Here is an 18932-nt window from a genome sequence, read left to right on the forward strand (position 1 = left end):
TTTTGTTTGTTTCCATATAATGGCTTTAGTAGTGCTTAGTTGTCTTTAACTTCAGTAGAAACAATTTTGCTAGATTGTATTATGACAGCTATAACATCAGCATGCTTTTGAAGAAAAACATCAAAATTGGTGAATTTTTGTGTAGCCATTTTAATATTGAAGATGGAAGAAAATATGCAACTTTTCTGTGTATTATGATGTATTATTTCAAGAAAGATAAAAGTGCAACTGAAACTCAAAAAAATTTTGTGTTGTGTATGGAGAAGGCACTGTGACTAATCAAATGTGTCAAAAGTGGTTTGCGAAGTTTTGTGCTGGAGATTTTGCACTGGATGATGCTTCACAGTAGGGTAGACCAGTTGAAGTTAATAGTTATCAAATCGAGCCATTAATTGAGAACAATCAATGTAATACCATATGGGAGCTAACCAACATACTCAAAACATCCAAATCAATAAAGTTATTGGTAAAAAATGTGTCTCTTATTTTACAGAAAAAAACCTAAATGGACTCTTTGGCCAACCCAACAGGTACAGAAACCGACAATGGGTGGAAAGGGGCCTCAGCAGAGTAGAGGCCAATACTGAGATTCATTTGCTATTGAGATGCTGTCTTTATAATGAGGTCAGGGAAAGAACCACTTTGATGACAATGAATAAATCAAAGCCATTTACATTCTCTGAATTGTGCATGTAGCCCTCAATAGACTCACAAGAAAGAAAGAAAGAAAGAAAGAAAGAAAGAAAGAAAGAAAGAAAGAAAGAAAGAAAGAAAGAAAGAAAGAAAGAGAGAGAGAGAGAAAGAGAGAGAGAGAGAAAGAAAGAAAGAGAGAGAGAGAGAAAGGAAAGAGAAAGGAAAAGCAAATAAAAGAGAAAAGAAAAGAAAACAACTAGAGTCTCGAATGGCCCAATGCACATAGGCAGCCTACTACTGGACAAGCCTATGCTAGTATTTGTCTGTGGGAATTCAGAGACAAAAAAACAGACTTGTCAGCACCATGGGTGTTCTTTCCAGATGCAAAAAAAGATTTGTTTTGGACAATACAAAAAGTGCTTTTTTCCTCTAACAGAGAAGAACATGTAGCTTGTAGCTAACTGGTTAAAAACAGGTTCAAAGATATCTTATTTGTGCCTTTATGACAGCACAGCTACTCCCTGCCAGCTGAACTGTAGCGAATTCAGAAACTGAGCAGATGCAGATAAATTTTCAAGTACAAATCTCTTGCTATCTGAACACCTGTTTCTTCCTATCTGAGATGCAAGGACCAAAGGTAGTTTTAATAACAGGAGATAACTTGGGTGCATTTTTATCTAAGGGAGGAGTTAGCCAACTTCTTCTGTGAAGAGCCAGGTAGAAAATAATTTTGGTTTTCTAGCTCAGATTTTTTTACACAACCCCGCAGTCGCAGTATAAAAGCAGCTACAGGCAAAAAGTAAGTGATTGGGTATGACTGTATTCCAATAAAACTTGATAAAAAGGTGTGGTGCTAGACTGATCTGAGTTGAGACTTAAATCTAGCGTAACAGGATCAGACCTGTTACAAATGGCAAAAGTTTTGATGACATTCAGTTATTGCAAATGGCAAAGTTTTGATAACATAAAATGTTTGCTTTCACTGTTTTTAAAAAATAAGATGTGGCCGGTCAAAATGAAAAGTTGTGAGTTATACCATGTGCCATTCAGGATAATGACATTTTAGGTATACTACTAAAAAATGCCACTTTTCCTGAAAAAAATTATATCAGTCTTGTATGTTTATATTTTAATTAAGAAGATGTGGATTTAAAAATTGACTTAATTGTCACATGGCTCTGAAGTGGCCCCAGAGAGGTGTGAATGGGGCCTGACCCCCAGGCTCCCAAGCCCCTTCTTTATACTGTAACTCTTTATGTGCTGTTCTTCCACTTTAAAATTTTTCTCAGAAAGGATCTGGTTTAATTATTGACTGCAATATACTTTTATAACCTTTTCCCTCAGACTTTTGCCCCCAAATTACATGCCATAATATAACATTTGATGCAAAGAATATATTTGGATTCTGAATCATCATAATAAGGTAAATACCAGTGAATCCCACCTACCAAATAAAAACCAGCATAGTATACCTTTGTATCTCTCTTTGACTTTGTCTGACTTCAGTTCTTTATTATACAAAGCAACAGCAATTTCCACATCCTCTATGCTCTGCCTTTTAAAGAAATAACAGAAAAGAAATAACTTTTCACTAACATAAATTCACCCTTTTAAAATGAACAACTCAGTACATTTTAGCACATTCACAAGGTTGTGCAGCCAAAACTAATTCCAGAACATTTTTATTACCCCAAATGAAAGCCTGGACCCCATCATTCACTAGCCTCCCTCCCTCAGCCCCTGGCAGCCACTAATCTACTTTCTGACCCTACTACTTTGCCTACACTGAGCATTTTATGTAAAAGGAATCATATAATAGGAGGCCTTTTCCATCTGTCTTCCTTCCTTTAAAAAGATGCAATTACTTTTTTTTTGCTAAAAATGTACATATTCATTGAAGAAAATGAAAAATACATAAGAAAGCATGATTAAAATTTAAGTACTTATCCAGTGATAACCACTGTTAATGTTGGTATAATATCTGTATAAATTATTTAACAGAATAGGAATCACTACACAGATTGTTTAGAATCTGTTGACTTAAATATAGTGGGCACACCTTTTTCTGGTTCCTTTAAATATATTTGTACAAAATAAGATTTTTAAGCTTAATTCTCCCACTGTTAGAAACTTGCATCATTTCCAGGTCTTTTAAAATAATTTTAAGTAAATAAAACTATAATAAACTTGCTCAAAATTATATCTTCATAGGCACATGATTACTTTCCTGAAACACAATTTCTGTGTTGAAGGGCACACTCATTTTTTAGATTCCTGACACATATTTCTCCTGCAAAAGGCAGTATTCATGCATACTCCCACCAACTGTGGAGTAGAAATCTCATTTTGACCATTTCATCATTAAAAGAAAATCTTCCCAAAGTGGATCTCATATTTTCATTCATATTTCTTTGATTCCAAGTGAGATTGAATAGTTTTCGTTTAGTTTAGTTTAGTTTAAAAAACAATTTAAATATTTTTGGCTATTTATAATTACCTATCATGCCTGTTCGAGATTAAAAAAACATTTCCATTTACATGGAATTCACAACAATACACTCAAGGATCTACAGCCATAGATGGCCTGCTGACAAGGCCATCTTGAATGTCTACCACCATAGATGGTGCTGCTGACAAGACATTCGAAATTATGGAAGGCAGGACCATCACTCTGCACCCCCTGGAGACCAGCGAGGGGTGCAATGATGCGCAGCTGGGGAGGGGTGTGTGACCTCAGGCGTGGCCATTCTCTGGCTGGGAACCCAGGAGCCTGGAGTCCTATACTCACTTGAAATAAGCCCACACTCCAAATGTTTAACTCCTCAGTCTCGTCCCAACACACTCTGTACATTGCCCACCAATGTCCCCAGCCACACAGGTCTGAATCCTGTCCCTCCAGCATATCAAGCACCTTCGTGTCCCAACCTCTTGGACCAACTGTTCCCTCTGCCTGGCAGTCCTTTTATTCCATCTCCACAGGGCTGGCCCTGCCTGTCCTTCTGGCCTAAGTGAATGCCCCGCTTTCTCAGACAGGTCTTTCTCACCTGGAGCTCCCCCAGGTTCCGCTGCACAGTCCTGCTTAATTCCCTGCACAGTGAGTGGGCCTGTTCCCCTGCCCTCCTCTTTCATTTGTTATCTGTTCCCTGACCCTTGACCCACCCTCTTCCAGGAGGTCTAGACCTGGTTTCGGAGTACCGATATCCAGCAGCTGCCCAGCATATGTTTGTTAAGTGTATGTACAGATGCATGAATAAAACTAGTTTGGTGACTATACTCCAGCCTTGAACTAAAACTAGTTTGGTCATTCTGTGATCAACTCACCTAACTGAGAGTCTCAGGTCAGGGTTGGAAATGCCCTGCATCAGAATGGCTGGGAGGCCCACCACTGGCTGCAGCCAGGTACAGCCCTGCTCCTGAGTGGCAGTGGTGCCCAGTCCCAGCACCTCTGTCTCTGCAGCCTCACCAGGGTCGGTCCTGCTGGGGCTCTCTGTCTCTCACTTCCTCTGGCCTCAGGGCTTGGGAAAGAAAACAATGAAGTCCTCAAATTTTGATTCAGCCTTGGTTAAGATTAAGAGACACAATGTTATGTGATAGGATGATTTGGGAAGAGAGCTGTTGAAAATTAAATTTTCTTACTAAATAATCTTTACTGAATTACTTTACTTAAATAATCTTACTAAGGGAAAGATAAAGAAGAGATGGTTACAGGATATTTATATACCAGTGACTACAGAAGCTCTGTGAAGAAAAACGTAAGTCAGGAAGGACAAAGGTCTTACGTGAGTTTAAACCATGGAGCTTCTATTATATATCATAAAGCACAGTTTCCTGAGAAGGAACAAGGAGCTCCTTGGACTCTTCAACTATTACCATGGGGTGCCACGTGTTCCAGGGAGGGCAGCCAAGCAAGGTACCACTACGAAGTCTAGGGTGGCCGTATTTAGCCAAGCTCCCTGGGGAACTCTGCAGAGATTTACACCAAATTCCACCTCTTTGTCAGAGTGTGTTACAGGCCACCAGGACAGGAGAGAAACGATAAGGACCTGCAGCACCACACTAGTCACTGTCAGCTTCACAACTGCAAACAGCACTAACGGTTTAGTGGTAGAAAATCCCAATCAGCCAGGGACCCCTCTCAGCTCCTTCTTATGTGCTCCCTCTGACTTCACACCCACCAATAGTGTAATGAGCCCTCCTTCTGCATCAGAGAAAATGCTCGGCTTTTACATGGTTCATGAGTCAGGTCTGCTCAGAAATCTCCCTTTTGCCATATGTAGGAAGGAGATTACACAAGGGAAGGACCACTTGGGATCTCTCAGAATTCTGCCTATCACATCTACCATCCGGCCTTCTGTCCCTTCAAAACCCTCACTCTCTTCACACTAGAGATGGACATTTTTCTGTCCACACCTCAGATGGGAACTAAAAGCAGACAAGAAAGGGAGATGTAGGGGCTCTGTGGGTGAGGTCTACCCCTGGTTTGAGACAGAGCTAACATGAACCCTGACAGTTGTGGCTCAGTGGGTTGGGTGTCATCCTGCAAACCAAAGGTTGACGGATCAATTCTAGGTCACGGCACATGCCTGTGACCCAGATGGGTTCTCTCCCTCTTATTCTCCCTCTCCCCCCTTTCTAAAAATGAATAAAATTTTATTTTTTAAAAGGAGATAGAACTAATAGGCATAAGAAGCACAAAGCCCAGGACTGAGAGCAATTTGCAGAGACTTTCTGGAAATCTGGCTTTTTCCAAAAAAGATTCAAGGAAATCTGAGCTGAGCAGAATGTTGGGAAGGATCTCCCCTCTGAGGGGCGCCCTGTCAATGCAGTGTGGACCTCGTGCCCTAGCGAGTGCATGCCTGTGGCCTTACACTCCACCTCAGTCCTGGGACAACTTCAATATGCCACAACGCTGCATCTGGGCTCAGTATGTGGGTCTGGACTGCTGGCCGCAGTTTTAAGTGCTGCTAAATTGGACAGGCCACCTTGTATTAGTAAAACTGCAACTGATATTATCGCTAAAGCGATGACCTCCTCTTTCTGACCTTCCTGGCCTAGTACCTGGTGTGAGACAAACCTAGTGAGGACACAAAGTTCTCACCTCCTTCAGTGAGGAAGCCATTACTCAATGTCCTCTCTTCATCTTTGTGTTAGAATTCCACCTGCACACCAAACGCACCAATCCTCCTCCCTGCTCTACTTTTCTCCATAGTACTCATATTACCAGTTCCTCATACAGGGCCTACCCCACTTTTTTATTGTGATTAAGGATTATCCCCGTGAGAAGTACACCCTGTGAGTACAGAGGTTTTTGCCTATTTTCATTTCATTCACTGCCAACTTCCCAGCACCTGAACTATTTATTACCTGGCACTGAATAGGCCCCTCAGTAAAAATTTATCCAGTTAACAGATGAAGAGTTTTGATATGATCTATCATGCTATTCACTGGTAGGATAAAAAGAGAGTTATTTTAAGAAGAAATGCACATGGCTACTGGATTTCAAAAAGCCTGTGAACTATCTGAGTTTTCTACAATTTATTTTTGCCTTCCTGAGTCTGAGAAAACAAGATTTAGAAGGCTTATGAAGCTTCTTAGGTGAACAGGTCTAAACAGAGGATACTTTATGAAAATGAGAAGAAGATAATGTAAAAGGTACAGAAACAAGACTGTTTTACTCTTGGGTACAGTCTGATTTTAAGACACTTTGCTGCTGCTGATACAAATAGACTCCCTGCCCTACTACTTTTTAACCCTCTGAGCTGGGCCTTGGCCGAGGCCTGTTCTCATCCCTGTTTCCTTCTCACTCTCTGTCCAAAGTCCTGAGGCTAGGAGAGGGGAGTTGTGGTGCCAGCATGTTCAGAAAAAATTTTTAGTATGTTTTATTAATTATGCCATTACAGTCGTTCTATTTCCCCCTTTCATTCCCTTCTACCCTGCACACCCTCTCCCTTACCATTCCCCTCCTTTACTTTATGACCACATGTCTCAAGTTCTTTAGATTCTATATTTTCCATACTATTCTTACCCTCCCCCTATCTATTTTTTATCTACTGTCTATGCTACTTATTTTCTGTACCTTCTCCCCCCTTCTCCTCCTCCCACTCCCCTGTTGCTAACCCTCCATGTGATCTTCATTTCTATGGTTCACTCCCGATCTAGCTGTCCTCTTAGTTTGCTTTTGTTTTAGGTGTGGTTATTCATAACTGTGAGTTTACTGTCCTTTCACTGTTCATATTTTTTATCTTCTTTTTCTGAGGTAAGTCCCTGTAATATTTCATAAAATAAGGGCTTGGTGATGATGAACTCCTTGAATTTGACCTTATCTGAGAAGCACTTTATCTGCCCTTCCATTCTAAGTGAAAGCTTTACTGGATAGAGCAATCTTGGATGTAGATCTTTGGATTCATGACTTGGAATACCTCTTTCCAGCCCCTTCTTGCCTGTAAGGTCTCTTTTGAGAAATCAGCTGACAGTCTGATGGGAACTCCTTTGTAGGTGACTGTCCCCTTATCTCTTGCTGTTTCTAGGATTCTCTCCTTCATTTTAATCTTGGCTAATGTAATGATGATGTGCCTTGGTGTGTTCCTTCTTGGGTCCAACTTCTTTGGGACTCTCTTAGCTTCCTGGATTTCCTGGAAATCTATTTCCTTAGCCAGATTGGGGAAGTTCTCCTTTATTATTTGTTCAAATAAGTTTTCCACTGGTGATTGTTCCTCTTCCCCTTCTGGTGCCCCTATAATTTGGATGTTGGAATGTTTAAAGATGTCCTGAAGGTTCCTAAGCCTCTCTTCATTTTTTTGAATTCTTGTTTCTTCATATTTTTCTGCTTGGTCGTTTTTTTCTTCCTTCTGGTCCACTCCTTTGATCTGAGTCCCAGTTTCCTTTCCATTACTATTGGTTTCCTGTGTATTTCCCTTCATTTCAATTAGTTTAGCTTCCATATGTTCCTCTAATTTGTGACTAAAATTAACCAGTTCTGTGAGCATCCTGATCACCAGTGTTTTGAACTGTACATCTGAAAGTTTGGCTATTTCTTCATTGCTTAGATTTATCAGCTCTGGGGCTCTGAGTTGTTCTTGAGCCATGTTTTGATCTGTTCATGCCTGCTATGTATGAGGAGTGGAACCTTAGTTGTTCACCAGGGTGGGGCCACCCAGGTCGCTGGTTTGTGACACTGTATGTGGGGGCGGAGTCAGAGAGGGACAATGGCGGTTCCCTCTGCCCCTTCCTGCCACTGGGGCCTGCATGGTCTGTCTCACTGCTCGATCCTTCACTGGTTTATCTGCACATGAATGAGTGACCGGGGTCAACCCTCAGTGGTTCAGCCACCTTTCACCCTCAGTGGGTCCGCCCACTACTCCACACCTGGGATCCGCCCTCGGCTGCTGGTGTGCCTGGGTTGCACGCCCTGGTCAGTCTGGTGGATCTTTCCTGCCCGACCCTGCTCTGCTGCTGGCCCTGCCCCTCTTACCAGTCTGGCTGAAGGGTCTGAAGGGTTCATTGTCAGACTTCCATATAGTTCAATTTCTGTGGTTTGGCTGTGTTTTTGTTGCTAAAACTTTATTGTTTTTAAACTTAGCTGTGCGAGAAGGCACACCTACACCTCCATCTTGGCAGAAGTCAGCATGTTCAAAATTTTTAACAAAATGGGGTAAAGGTATAGGAAAGCTGGGACTGAGTAAGTAGAAGGGTGTGTGTGGGAGTTAGCAATTTTAAAGGGGGTGTCTAGCCCTGACCAGGATGTTCCCCATGAAGCGAAGGGTCACTGGTTCGATCCCCAGTCAGGGCACAAGCCTGGGTTTCAGGTTTGGTCCCAGGTTGGGGTGTGTACAAGAGGCAAGAGATCAATGTTTCTCTGTCACATGAATGTTTCTTTCCCTTTGTCCCTCCCCTTATCCTCTGACCATAAATAAGTAAATAAATAAGTAAATAAACCTTTAAATGAAAAAAATAAAGAGGTGTCTATTCAATGGGAAAAGTAAAACAACTTCTAGAGGAAAACAGAAAAATATTTTCATGACCTTGAAAGACACAAAATTTCTTAATCAGGATACAAAAAGCACTAACCATTAGAGAAAAGACTAATAAATTAGACTTAACTAAAATTAAGAACTTTGGTCAACAAAAATTCAAAACACCGTGACAGAAGATATTTGCAATTATACATCTATTGGACAAAGGACCAGTATCCAGAATATATGAAGGACTCCTGAAAGCAGTAGGGACAACCTGATTTTAAAAATGGGTAAAAGGCCTGAGCAGGAATATCCAAAGGAGACTACCCAACTGTCTAATTAACCTATGAAGAGGTGTTCAACCTCATTAGCCAGCAGAGAAATGCAAATCACAGTTACAGTGAGACACCACTACACACTCAACCAATGACCAAGAATAACAGGACTAACAACACCAGTACTGATAATAATGTAAAAACAGATCTCTCACACACTGCTTCTGGGAGGAAGCTTGTAGAACTGCTTCAGAAATCTGTTTGGCACTGTCTAATGTATGTTCTTGACTGCATGCCTACCCTGTAGCCCACTAATTCCATCAGTCACTGATCCATAGGAATGAGGATGTATGTGTTCCAAAGGACATGTGCATGAACATAACAGTACTATTTATCATAGCCCCAGACTAGAAATAACCCATCTGGCCATCAATAACAGAATGGATAAATAAATAATGGTATGATCATATAATAGGTTACTCAATGGTAAAGAAAATAAACTATGGCTATATGCAATACAAATGGATCAACCTATAGGTTTATATGGCTAAAACTACAGCTATAGGCAACAAGCTACATGGATAAATCTTAATACTGTGTGACAAGCCAGGTCCAAACATTATAGACTTTATAGAAAACCACGAGGGAAAGCACCGAGGGGACAGCTGTCGTTGGGCATAGTGAGGGCTGTGACTGAGGAACCAGCCGTGCTCAGTTCCTGACGAGATTGGGTGTGTTCAGGGCGTTATGGTCACAGACTCGGTTTCCAGATGCGAGCACTGACGACATGGTTTTCACTTCACAATTCATGAAACTAATTTACATTTGATGTACTTTTACCTTTGTGTACATATGATACTTCATAGTGAAAAGCTTAAACTTGTATCAGATACTACTTTCTTGTCTAACTTTCACAGAAAACAAATACTTTTCTGATAAACTGAAGTTCCCAAACTAAAGGCAAGCAACTCAAAGTAAAGAGAAATTTTGAAAGCTCAGGTATATGGGACCTTTAGGTGAGTTAGGAAAAGGTACCCTTTTGGGGTAGATGCTTCAGCAAAGCTGTGTCCTTAGGCAGATGCAACCTGCTGGGTGCCCTGGTTGGGGGTTTGGCTCTCCTCTCACAAAGGGAAGACAGCCCTTCCCATGATACAGGGAGCGTGGCATTTCACAGCACAGTGGGTGGGATACAGTGCAGACTGGCTTTTGGTGCCACTACCTCTCTGTCTAGACACATTTGCACAGAGCAAAGATGGAAAAGTCTACCTGGCTGCCCACCTAGGAAACTGGCAAGATGACAATGACATGCCCACTGGCCTCTGCAAGCCTATGCACGCACAGAGCACTTCCTGGCACAGACGACCCCTGTCCAGAGCTGGCTGGAGCTGGCCAACATGGCCCCTTACCTCGTAGCCTTCTGTTTTCTTCTGGCACCACTTTAGCAGAGCGTTGCGCTTGGAGCCACCGTATTCCCGGGCCAAGGCGGCCAGAGGGTCTCTTCTTTCCACACTAGTTAGAAAGAAAAAAGAGCACACAGTAAAGAGAAGTTCTGACAAATTAACAAGTCGTCAGAACCCTCAAATACGTAAGAAATAAATAATTAGATTAGAAAAGCAAGTCTAGGTCATTCCAGTGAGACTGAAGAAAAACAATCAAATCAGTCACATTAACAATACACTGTTATGTCTCATGGTATGAAAGAAAAATTAAATTATGTTTCTTGGCTATTGAAGTCTAGAAAGATTTTTTTATTTTTAAATCTATCTGTTGCTCTAGTTACCTAGTCTTTTATTTATTTGCTTAAGTACAGGATTATTTCAATGAAAGATACCTAAAGAAAAAGCACTTTCCATGTTTTCAGGCCACACCACAGCTACATGTTGTATAAAGGCAGGTTAGAAGGGCTGCTTATGGTGATGGGAATGGAAATGAAAGGCAAAAATCAATAAAGATGACTCATGGTCTAAAGGTGGCATAGTCCTCAGTTCATGGTACATTAACTGAATTTTGAGCTTCCATTTGGCCAAAGGAAGTGATTTTACCCAATACTATGGCATTCTGAGAATAAGAGTTTATGTGCCCCCTCTTCAATTTCTCTATAACAGTTCTGTTAATGTGTAAGTTTTTATACTACCTAAAATTATCCAAATTCTAGAAAGGGACTTCAGACAATACTGTTCCTTCCATGAAGAATGCAGGAGAGGGCGATGGTTCTTCTGCCCCAGGGGAACATTCTCTACCCCTGGCTCTGTGTGCAGGAGCAGAGCAGGGGGCGGGATGCCTCTGGAGTAGCAACTGTAGCAGGCAACAGTTTAAGAGAAGCAGGGATTTACTCCTAGCTGTACACATCATCAGGGCACAAGAATGTTCGTAGCAGTGTGGCAGGCAGTAGACAGGCCTGAGCACAGCAAGGATGATCGGCCAGTTTCAGAAGGTCACCAGGGCAGAAAGCTTCGGGTGCCTAGCAACGAGCAACACTGGAAAAATAAGAACTTCATCCTGAGGGTGACCTTTCCTCCCCTAGCATATCCCTGGTCATACAGTTCAGAGCCCCTGACCTTTCATATCACTGGTCAAGTGGTTTGAACCATGCTCTGACCTTTCCTTCCCTGATATGTTGGTAGTTGTGCGGGAGACTCCCTTGGAGGAAGAACAAGGAGCTGAAGAGTGTCCTTATGTGACTCCCAGGTGGGCTCTGGTGCTTCCACCCCCTTAAGTATTAACCCTGAGGAACAACATCCAGGCCTCTGTTGTGTTTCAGCTCCAGGCCCAGAAAAGCAGCAAAACCAGACCAGCAACACCATGCTGACCTCAGGACCAGCCTCACTGACTAATGATCCCCTGCCCTAACCAAACCCTGAGGGGACACACTGGACAGCTGATGAATATTAGATACTAAGATCCTCGCCCTGGGACCGCCTCCTAAACTCCCTGCCCTTAAAAGCTCCAGAGGAAGCAAACCAGCGCCTTTCCCCAGCCCCAGCCCCCAGGCAGGTTTTTCTTGCCTCTCCTTTTCTCTGAAGCTTCAAGGGCCATTTTTGGTCTCTGTAACTTGTTTCCTGGGTCCATTTCTCCTATGATTCACTTTTTCTACCTCTGTGACTTTCTAAATTACCTTTATCTCACAGTTTGAGTCTTGGCTCTGAGTCCTAGCCAGAATACAAGTACAGAGCTTGCTGAACTGAGGTCCAATTGCCAGTAACAACTGCTGCTGTTTTCCGGCCAACAGCAGCACTTTTTATAATAGTAAACACTGGAAACAACCAAATGTACATCAGGAAAATGGGTAAACTGTGGTATATAAACAGTGGTGTATATATATATATAATAGAATATTATAGCAATAAACCCAATTAACTGTGGATGTATGCAATAACTTGATTGAGCGCAGGAACAATTTTGAATGAAAAATCCCACAATGTTTCTATTTATACAAAATTGTAAACATGCGATTTAAACAACACATTGTTTATATTGTTTGGGCATACAAAATAGATGGTGAAACTGTAAAGGAAAACAAGGAAACATATATAAAATTCAGAGTGGCAGTGACCTTAGAGGGGGGCTAAAAAGGGGCAGGGAAGGGATGCAAATGGAAGGGGCTGTTAGGAAATTTCAAAAGTACTAACAGCACTGGCTGGTATGGCTCAGTGGATTGAGCACTGGTCTATGAACTGAGATTGCTGGTTTGATTCCCGGCCGGGGCACATGCCTGGGTTTCAGGCCAGGCCCCCAACTGGGGATGCGTAACAAGGAAACTGATGCATGTTTCTCTCCTTCTCTTTCTCCCACCCTTCCCCCCTCTCTGCAAACAAATAAAATCTTTTAAAAAAGTGATAATAATTTTCCTTAAACTGGAAGATAAGGTATCCAGGTGGATCTCCATTGTATTGATATTCTTTATACCTTATACATATTTTATTGTTATTTTGTACCCATCCAATATTTAATAAAAATATTTAAAATTATTTTAAAAGGAGTAATGGGATAATTTTAGACCATTGGCAATCTGAATCATGGTACAGACATTTTAAGAAAAACTTCATGCCTGAATTAAAATTTTTCTTGTGTAATCTGATGAATGCTTTTCCTTTTGTTTGACAAATGTGTAAACACAAATCCAGGCGTTTCTGTGGTCTGAGCTGTGTTAAGCACGGAGTGTGGCAACTCTGCCGGTGTTCACGGTGCCGGGCCTGCTCTCTTTCATTTCTCCGAGCGGGATTTCTATCCTGGCAAGTTAGGGGACACTGAGATGAATGTCTGGGAAAGACTTTTTGTGTGAATGGATGACTAAAACATTGACCAAAGTTTTCTTTAAAAAACAGAGCTAACTAGATATGATTGCAAAAAAATTGATAATGACAGGATGAGAACTTCCAAAGTAATTTCTATCCTGTCATTGGTTATATTCATGGTCTCACTGACATAAATATAAAATTAAGTAATAAATTAATTTCACTCATTTAAGCTTTCATGATTAAGGTTATAATATAAATAGCATATTAATACACATATAGCCTTTTTGTATACATTTCTGGCATAAAGCAAAGAACAATTTCAGAATAGCACTAATTTTGGTTCTTAAAACCTGTTTTGATTATTTGAATCTCTTGCACATAAACAAGACCAATATGTAATACCCGGAGCTTTAAATTAAACCTATGAACGATATGACTTCATCACTTTGGGCTCCAAAATAGACTACACCCAAAGATATGACAACAGTTGAACTTTGCAGACTTTTACAAAATCCTTTTATAATATTCATAATGGAAGTTATAGTGTCTATTATAAAGCTATTACTCCTAAAATAGCCAATTCAGTATACTTATGTACCTACCTATTAGTGCTTATTGAGTAAAATGCTGTGTGTTGCATAACACAGGTTGAGAATTATATAAAAATGTAAGATGAAGTACCTAATGTCTGCTAAATTGTAGCCAATCTGAGGGCAGAGGCATGCACACTACGCAACCATGAATGAATGGGTTGGCTAAAAAGTCTATTTAGTTTTTTCCATAAAATAATAGATACATTTTTCATTTTCACCAATAACTTTACTGATTTGGATCTTTTCAGTATGTTGCTATCTCCTGCTATTGGTTTCTAGTGGGTAGAGGCCACGGGTGCTGCTAAACAGCTTCTAATGCATAAGACGGCCTCACAGCAAAGGATTATTTGGCCAGAATGTCAATAGTACCAAGAAACTTGACAAACCACTTTTGACACAGTTGATCAGTCACAGTATCTTCTCCATACACTGCAGAAATATTTTTTTGTGTTTCAGTTGCATTTTTACCTTTTTTTCCCTTTTTTCTTCATCAGCATGTGGTTGCCTCTCATGCACCCCCTACTGGGGGTACAGTTTGAGTCACAACCTAGGCATGTGCCCCGACTGGGAATTGAACCGGCAACTCTTTGGTTCGCAGGCCAGTGCTCAATCCACTGAGCCACACTAGCCAGGGCTTCATTTTTACCTTTTTTGAAATAATAAAGCACAATATGCCAAAAATGTTGGGTATCTTCTTCCATCTTCAATATTAAAATGGCTACAGAAAAATTCATCAATTTTGATAAGTTTTTTTAAATGCACACTGATGTGACAGCTGTCACAATACAATCTAACCAAACTGTTTTGAATGAAGTTAAAGACAACTAAGTACTATTAGAGCCACTGTATGGAAAACATGTAACAGACTTTTTGGCTAACCCAATAAATACCCAAATGAATGTAAGATACCAAAGGCAAAGAAAAGGGCTGTTGGTGCTACCAGGGTAGTTAGCTAAGACCTCATGCATCATTTGACCTTGAAGGAGAAATGGTATTTAGGAGTGAAAGGACTAAAGGAAGATAACTCAGGCTAGAACCATGTAAGCAGGCAGAAATTCTTATGTTATGTTACAAAGGCCTTGAATAGAACAGGCTCTGATGGAGGAAGAACTGGCCTCTCTGAAGTACGGACCAAAGTATAGACATAGAGAAGTGGGAAGTGTGTGATGTGGCCTGTGCAGGAAGCATGTGGTGTTTTAAAAGACTGACTCACCACAGAGGGTGGACAAGTAGCTGGAAGAAGTCACCAGGAGCACTGGAAAGGGAGGAGGTGGCAGAGATAAGAGAGGAAAGACAGGCCTCTGCAGTCTGTCTGCTCCACCTCCTATTTCCTCCCTTGCACACCGCTGATGCACTCTCTGAACACTGGCCTAGAAGTGCTCCTCTAACTCTTCTTACATACCATTGTTTACTGTACCACTGCCACCACACAAATCAGAAACAGAATTCTACAGACTTAGTGGTTCCCACCACTTTACCACAAGGAGGACAAACATCTTACCTTCGCAATGAAGAACATTCGCAACATGGCTCCAACCTACCTTTCAGTTGTGACACCCCAACTGTCCACCTCCCAGCCCATGTTGACTGGATGCGTATTGTACACATGCCAGAGTAACTGCCCTAACAAAGCCCACAGGCTAGTCTACCCAAACTACACCAGCCACCTTTCCCCAAGCCTGGATCCAGCGCCCCGAATAATGGTACCAACAGGCCCGCTGGTAGAAAGGCTGCTTCCTCTCTCCAGCCTTTCCTGATTTATTGACCTCAACCCCCCCACCCCCAAGCACTTGCCTCCAACTGCTCTTCCTGCAGCTTTTCCTTCACTCTGCATAGGGCTACTGTCCCCTCCTGCTGCAGGCAGCTACTGTGACTTAACCATTTGCATTCAGGAAATATATGCAGTGCCCATAGGGATAAAACGGAAGGAAGATTATGAAGCTATCACCCAGGGCGTTTCTGATTTCTCACTGTTGAAAACACAGTACCTGAGTTTGCTTTGTGGTTTCAGGCCCCTGGGAGAAGTGCTCAGCAGTCGAGTGTTCCCAAAGCCCAGAGAGGGGGGTCTGCTCAGTGACTCAAGTGAGGGACTTTTACGAAGATAGGGGTCTGGTTTCAGGTCCTCGGCTCGTCCCTTTAGAAGATCTGTGTGAACAACAACATAACCTTCATCTCCTGAAGAAGAGAAATGTGACTGGTCTTCGTACTTGTTTTCTCAAGGACAATACAATTCTCATTTTATTCCCTAGTACAACAGGTAACAGACACAGATATAGGTTGTGAATAAGTAATACAAATGCAAATAGGGAAATGGTATTTTCTAGAAAAAATTCTTCAGGCAGAACGAACTACATAATTCAAAGGGACTAATGCCAAATCAGCCCGTGTTCGAAAATTACTATGAATTTCAAGATGGCACCAGCGAGCATCCACACTACACCCTTATTAGGAGCCTGTGCAACTGCACAGTTCACATGCCCACGGAGCCAGCTCTGTCCTCAGGTCAAGTACCTTGTTTTCATTGATGGGCATCTGAGAGAGAGGGCTAGCAGGAAGATGCCTAAAGGGATTATTGGGTCACAGATGGTAGCAGGCCAAAAGCTGAAAACCAAGAATGATAACCATTTTACATGTGAAAGAAATCATTACAATCACAGGGCCAGACTTACTAAAATTAAGTAAAAATAATTCCTTTAAGGCTCCTCTCTGCTGTCATATTAATACGAGTCAAAACAAGCAATGAAACGGGTTGACTCCTCCCGATGATATTTCTTAATGGATCACAAGAGTATAGAGTGGAAGGAAATTTCTGGATTGCCTGGTTTGTCTTTACAAAGGAAAGGGGAGCTCGGAGAATTAAGCAACTTGCTCTGTGCCACAGGCAGAGCCGACAGTCACCCTCTAGGATACCAAAAATTGTCATGGAAGAAAATAATATTAGCCCGGTTAGTAGCCACCAATTATGGGTAGTAAAATTGGGAGTGAGGCTAATTAGCTCAGAAGAGCAGAGAAAAACAGTTTACATCACTAAAGAAAACAACAAAAACAGCACATCAATTCCCTTTTGCAGCTTCTGATGACCTCAGTGTTGTTGAGGCAGCATGAAAACAGCAATTTTCTCGTGTAATCCTTTTCAGTTTAGTAAACAGAATCACCCACGTAAACAGGTGCCTGGCAGGGCAGAGAGGGTGCATGGTCAATGAACTATTTACTTCAAGGCAATCACTGTTGCAGTCTTAGCAATGGCACTGACCTTGCCAGTTAAAAGAATGGTTTCTCTACAGCAAGGAAAATTTTAAAGTTGGAGGGACAGAGAAGACACAAATATGACCAAAAGATCACCTAAATACATTTGAAAATGGTTAAGATAAATTCTGTCCTAGGCACCATATTTTTCGGACCATAAGACACACCTAGGTTTTAGAGGAAAATAGGGAAAACAATTTTCAAGCAAAAAATGTGGTACAATATTGAATAACATAAATAACATAATATTTCACCAATGTAAATGTAAACAGAACTTAACAGCAGCATTAACAACCATTATTTCTCCCAAATTGGGGGGAGGCATGTTTTATAGTACAAAAAATACAGTATTTTACTATAATTTAAAAAAAAAACTTGCCTAGATGCACCGTGCTATGCATGTAATCCGGTTATTCGCAATTTTACACTAAAGAGCAAGTGTGGAGAACTCAAATCAGGCAATTTTCAATGCTTTGCTTGACGTCCCCTCTGTTTCTAGTGAAGGTTCAACTCTTTCGCACAGGGTGACGACCTGCTCAAGGCCACACTCACCCCTTCTGTGTTCTTCCTTCCGCTGACCTCAGACTACCCACTGGTCTTCGGTTATAATTACCTTCTTCCTGGAGGTCTTCACTATGACTCGAAGTCCTACCTGAACTTTTATCACTTCCTTATGAAGCCACTAATTACAGCAACCTCCAGCCTCCTTACCAAAAGGCCACACTGTAGAAAAAATTAGGAAAATTCCTGTCCTGGTCCTCAAGCTCTTCCAAAGCTGTTAACATCCTCTGAGAAAAATGGCATATCTGCATTTTTGAGAGGAGTGAAGCACAATACAGAGAGGTGGAATAACTGGGCCAAAGCCGGGCTGTAGGTGGTAGGGCCAAGATCCAAACCCAAGCAGTCCCACTGCCTTAGCTGCTACTTCACACTGGCCCTCATATAGGGAGGTCCAGGGGGAGTGAAAAAGTGACGTGGTGAGGACTACAGATTACGGGCTCCACATCACCATCAAGAAGGGGATTTTAAAAATACGTGTAAGAGGATTATATTCAAAGACAAAAATATCTCATAAGAAACCTACTTTAGAAATTATGGAAGCAAAGACTTTCAGAATCAATTAAGATTTTTTTTCTTAAAATACTTTTAAAGATATTCTCCTGAGATTCAGTAAAAAACTCCTAAAGTCTGACATTTCTCCCACACACATGCACACTGAGAATTGCAGCTAGCAGGAGATAGGATCTAATAATGTTCATAACACACATACATTTAGAGTTTGAAATTGTTTGGAATAAGTGCCACTGATTTTTTCTATGCTCAGTTTCACTCAAAGAAAAGTTCACCCCACAAAAAAGTAAGTCAAAGAAGTACTTCATATTTAAGACAATTTACCTGAGAGGGGAAGGTCTGGAAGATCCAAGCGCTGAGTCACTCCTCTGCTGGCAGGCCGCATGCTGCTGTATGTTGAATGCCTCTAAAAACCAAAGGGCACACCAGCATAGGTGGTCTTGCACATGTGTATGCACAATAGTTCTCAAGCTCATTAGGGGCAGTTTTTAAAACAACTTATTAGTTTGAATAAATAATAAATGCAATTGGCACAATTCTCAAAAAGGCCAGAAAAGACACAGAAGTAAAAGAAAGTCTCCCTTTCATTTCCATCACCTAGTTCTTCTCCCTGTGGGTAATCATTATTGATTAGCTTTATGAATATCTTATTGGAATAGTCTGTGTATATTCAAGGATATGTATAAAAATACTGTTTTTAAATGGCTAACAGATATATTGGGTTGTTTTTTTCTGTAAGATGGCTCTAGTAGTGCATAGTTAGTTGTCATTAACTTTGTTTAAAACAATTTGGTTAGATTGTATTGTGACAGCTGTCATATCAGCATGCACCAAAAATACTTACCAAAATTGGTAAATTTTACCAATATTGGTAATATTGAAGATGGAAGAAAATATGTAACATCTTTGGCATATTATGCT

The 18932-nt window shown here is 41.2% G+C and overlaps 1 protein-coding gene across 3 annotated transcripts in view; it reads right to left on the reverse strand.

Annotated features, from left to right (window-relative positions):
- Nucleotides 1–18932, reverse strand: part of SPECC1 (sperm antigen with calponin homology and coiled-coil domains 1) — a 258571-nt gene that overhangs the window by 46675 nt on the left and 192964 nt on the right. For all 3 annotated transcript variants that reach the window (XM_037166251.2, XM_037166269.2, XM_037166258.2), the window contains 3 exons: nt 18336–18417; nt 15683–15839; nt 10270–10372 (listed from right to left, as the gene is read on the reverse strand). In XM_037166251.2, coding sequence (XP_037022146.2) covers nt 10270–10372; nt 15683–15839; nt 18336–18417 — 342 coding nt within the window. The remainder of the gene's footprint in view (nt 1–10269; nt 10373–15682; nt 15840–18335; nt 18418–18932) is intronic.

The sequence above is a fragment of the Artibeus jamaicensis genome, unplaced genomic scaffold (genome assembly GCF_021234435.1).
Source record: "Artibeus jamaicensis isolate MK-2021 breed Jamaican fruit bat unplaced genomic scaffold, CSHL_Jam_final contig_419, whole genome shotgun sequence".
Classification (NCBI taxonomy): domain Eukaryota; kingdom Metazoa; phylum Chordata; class Mammalia; order Chiroptera; family Phyllostomidae; genus Artibeus; species Artibeus jamaicensis.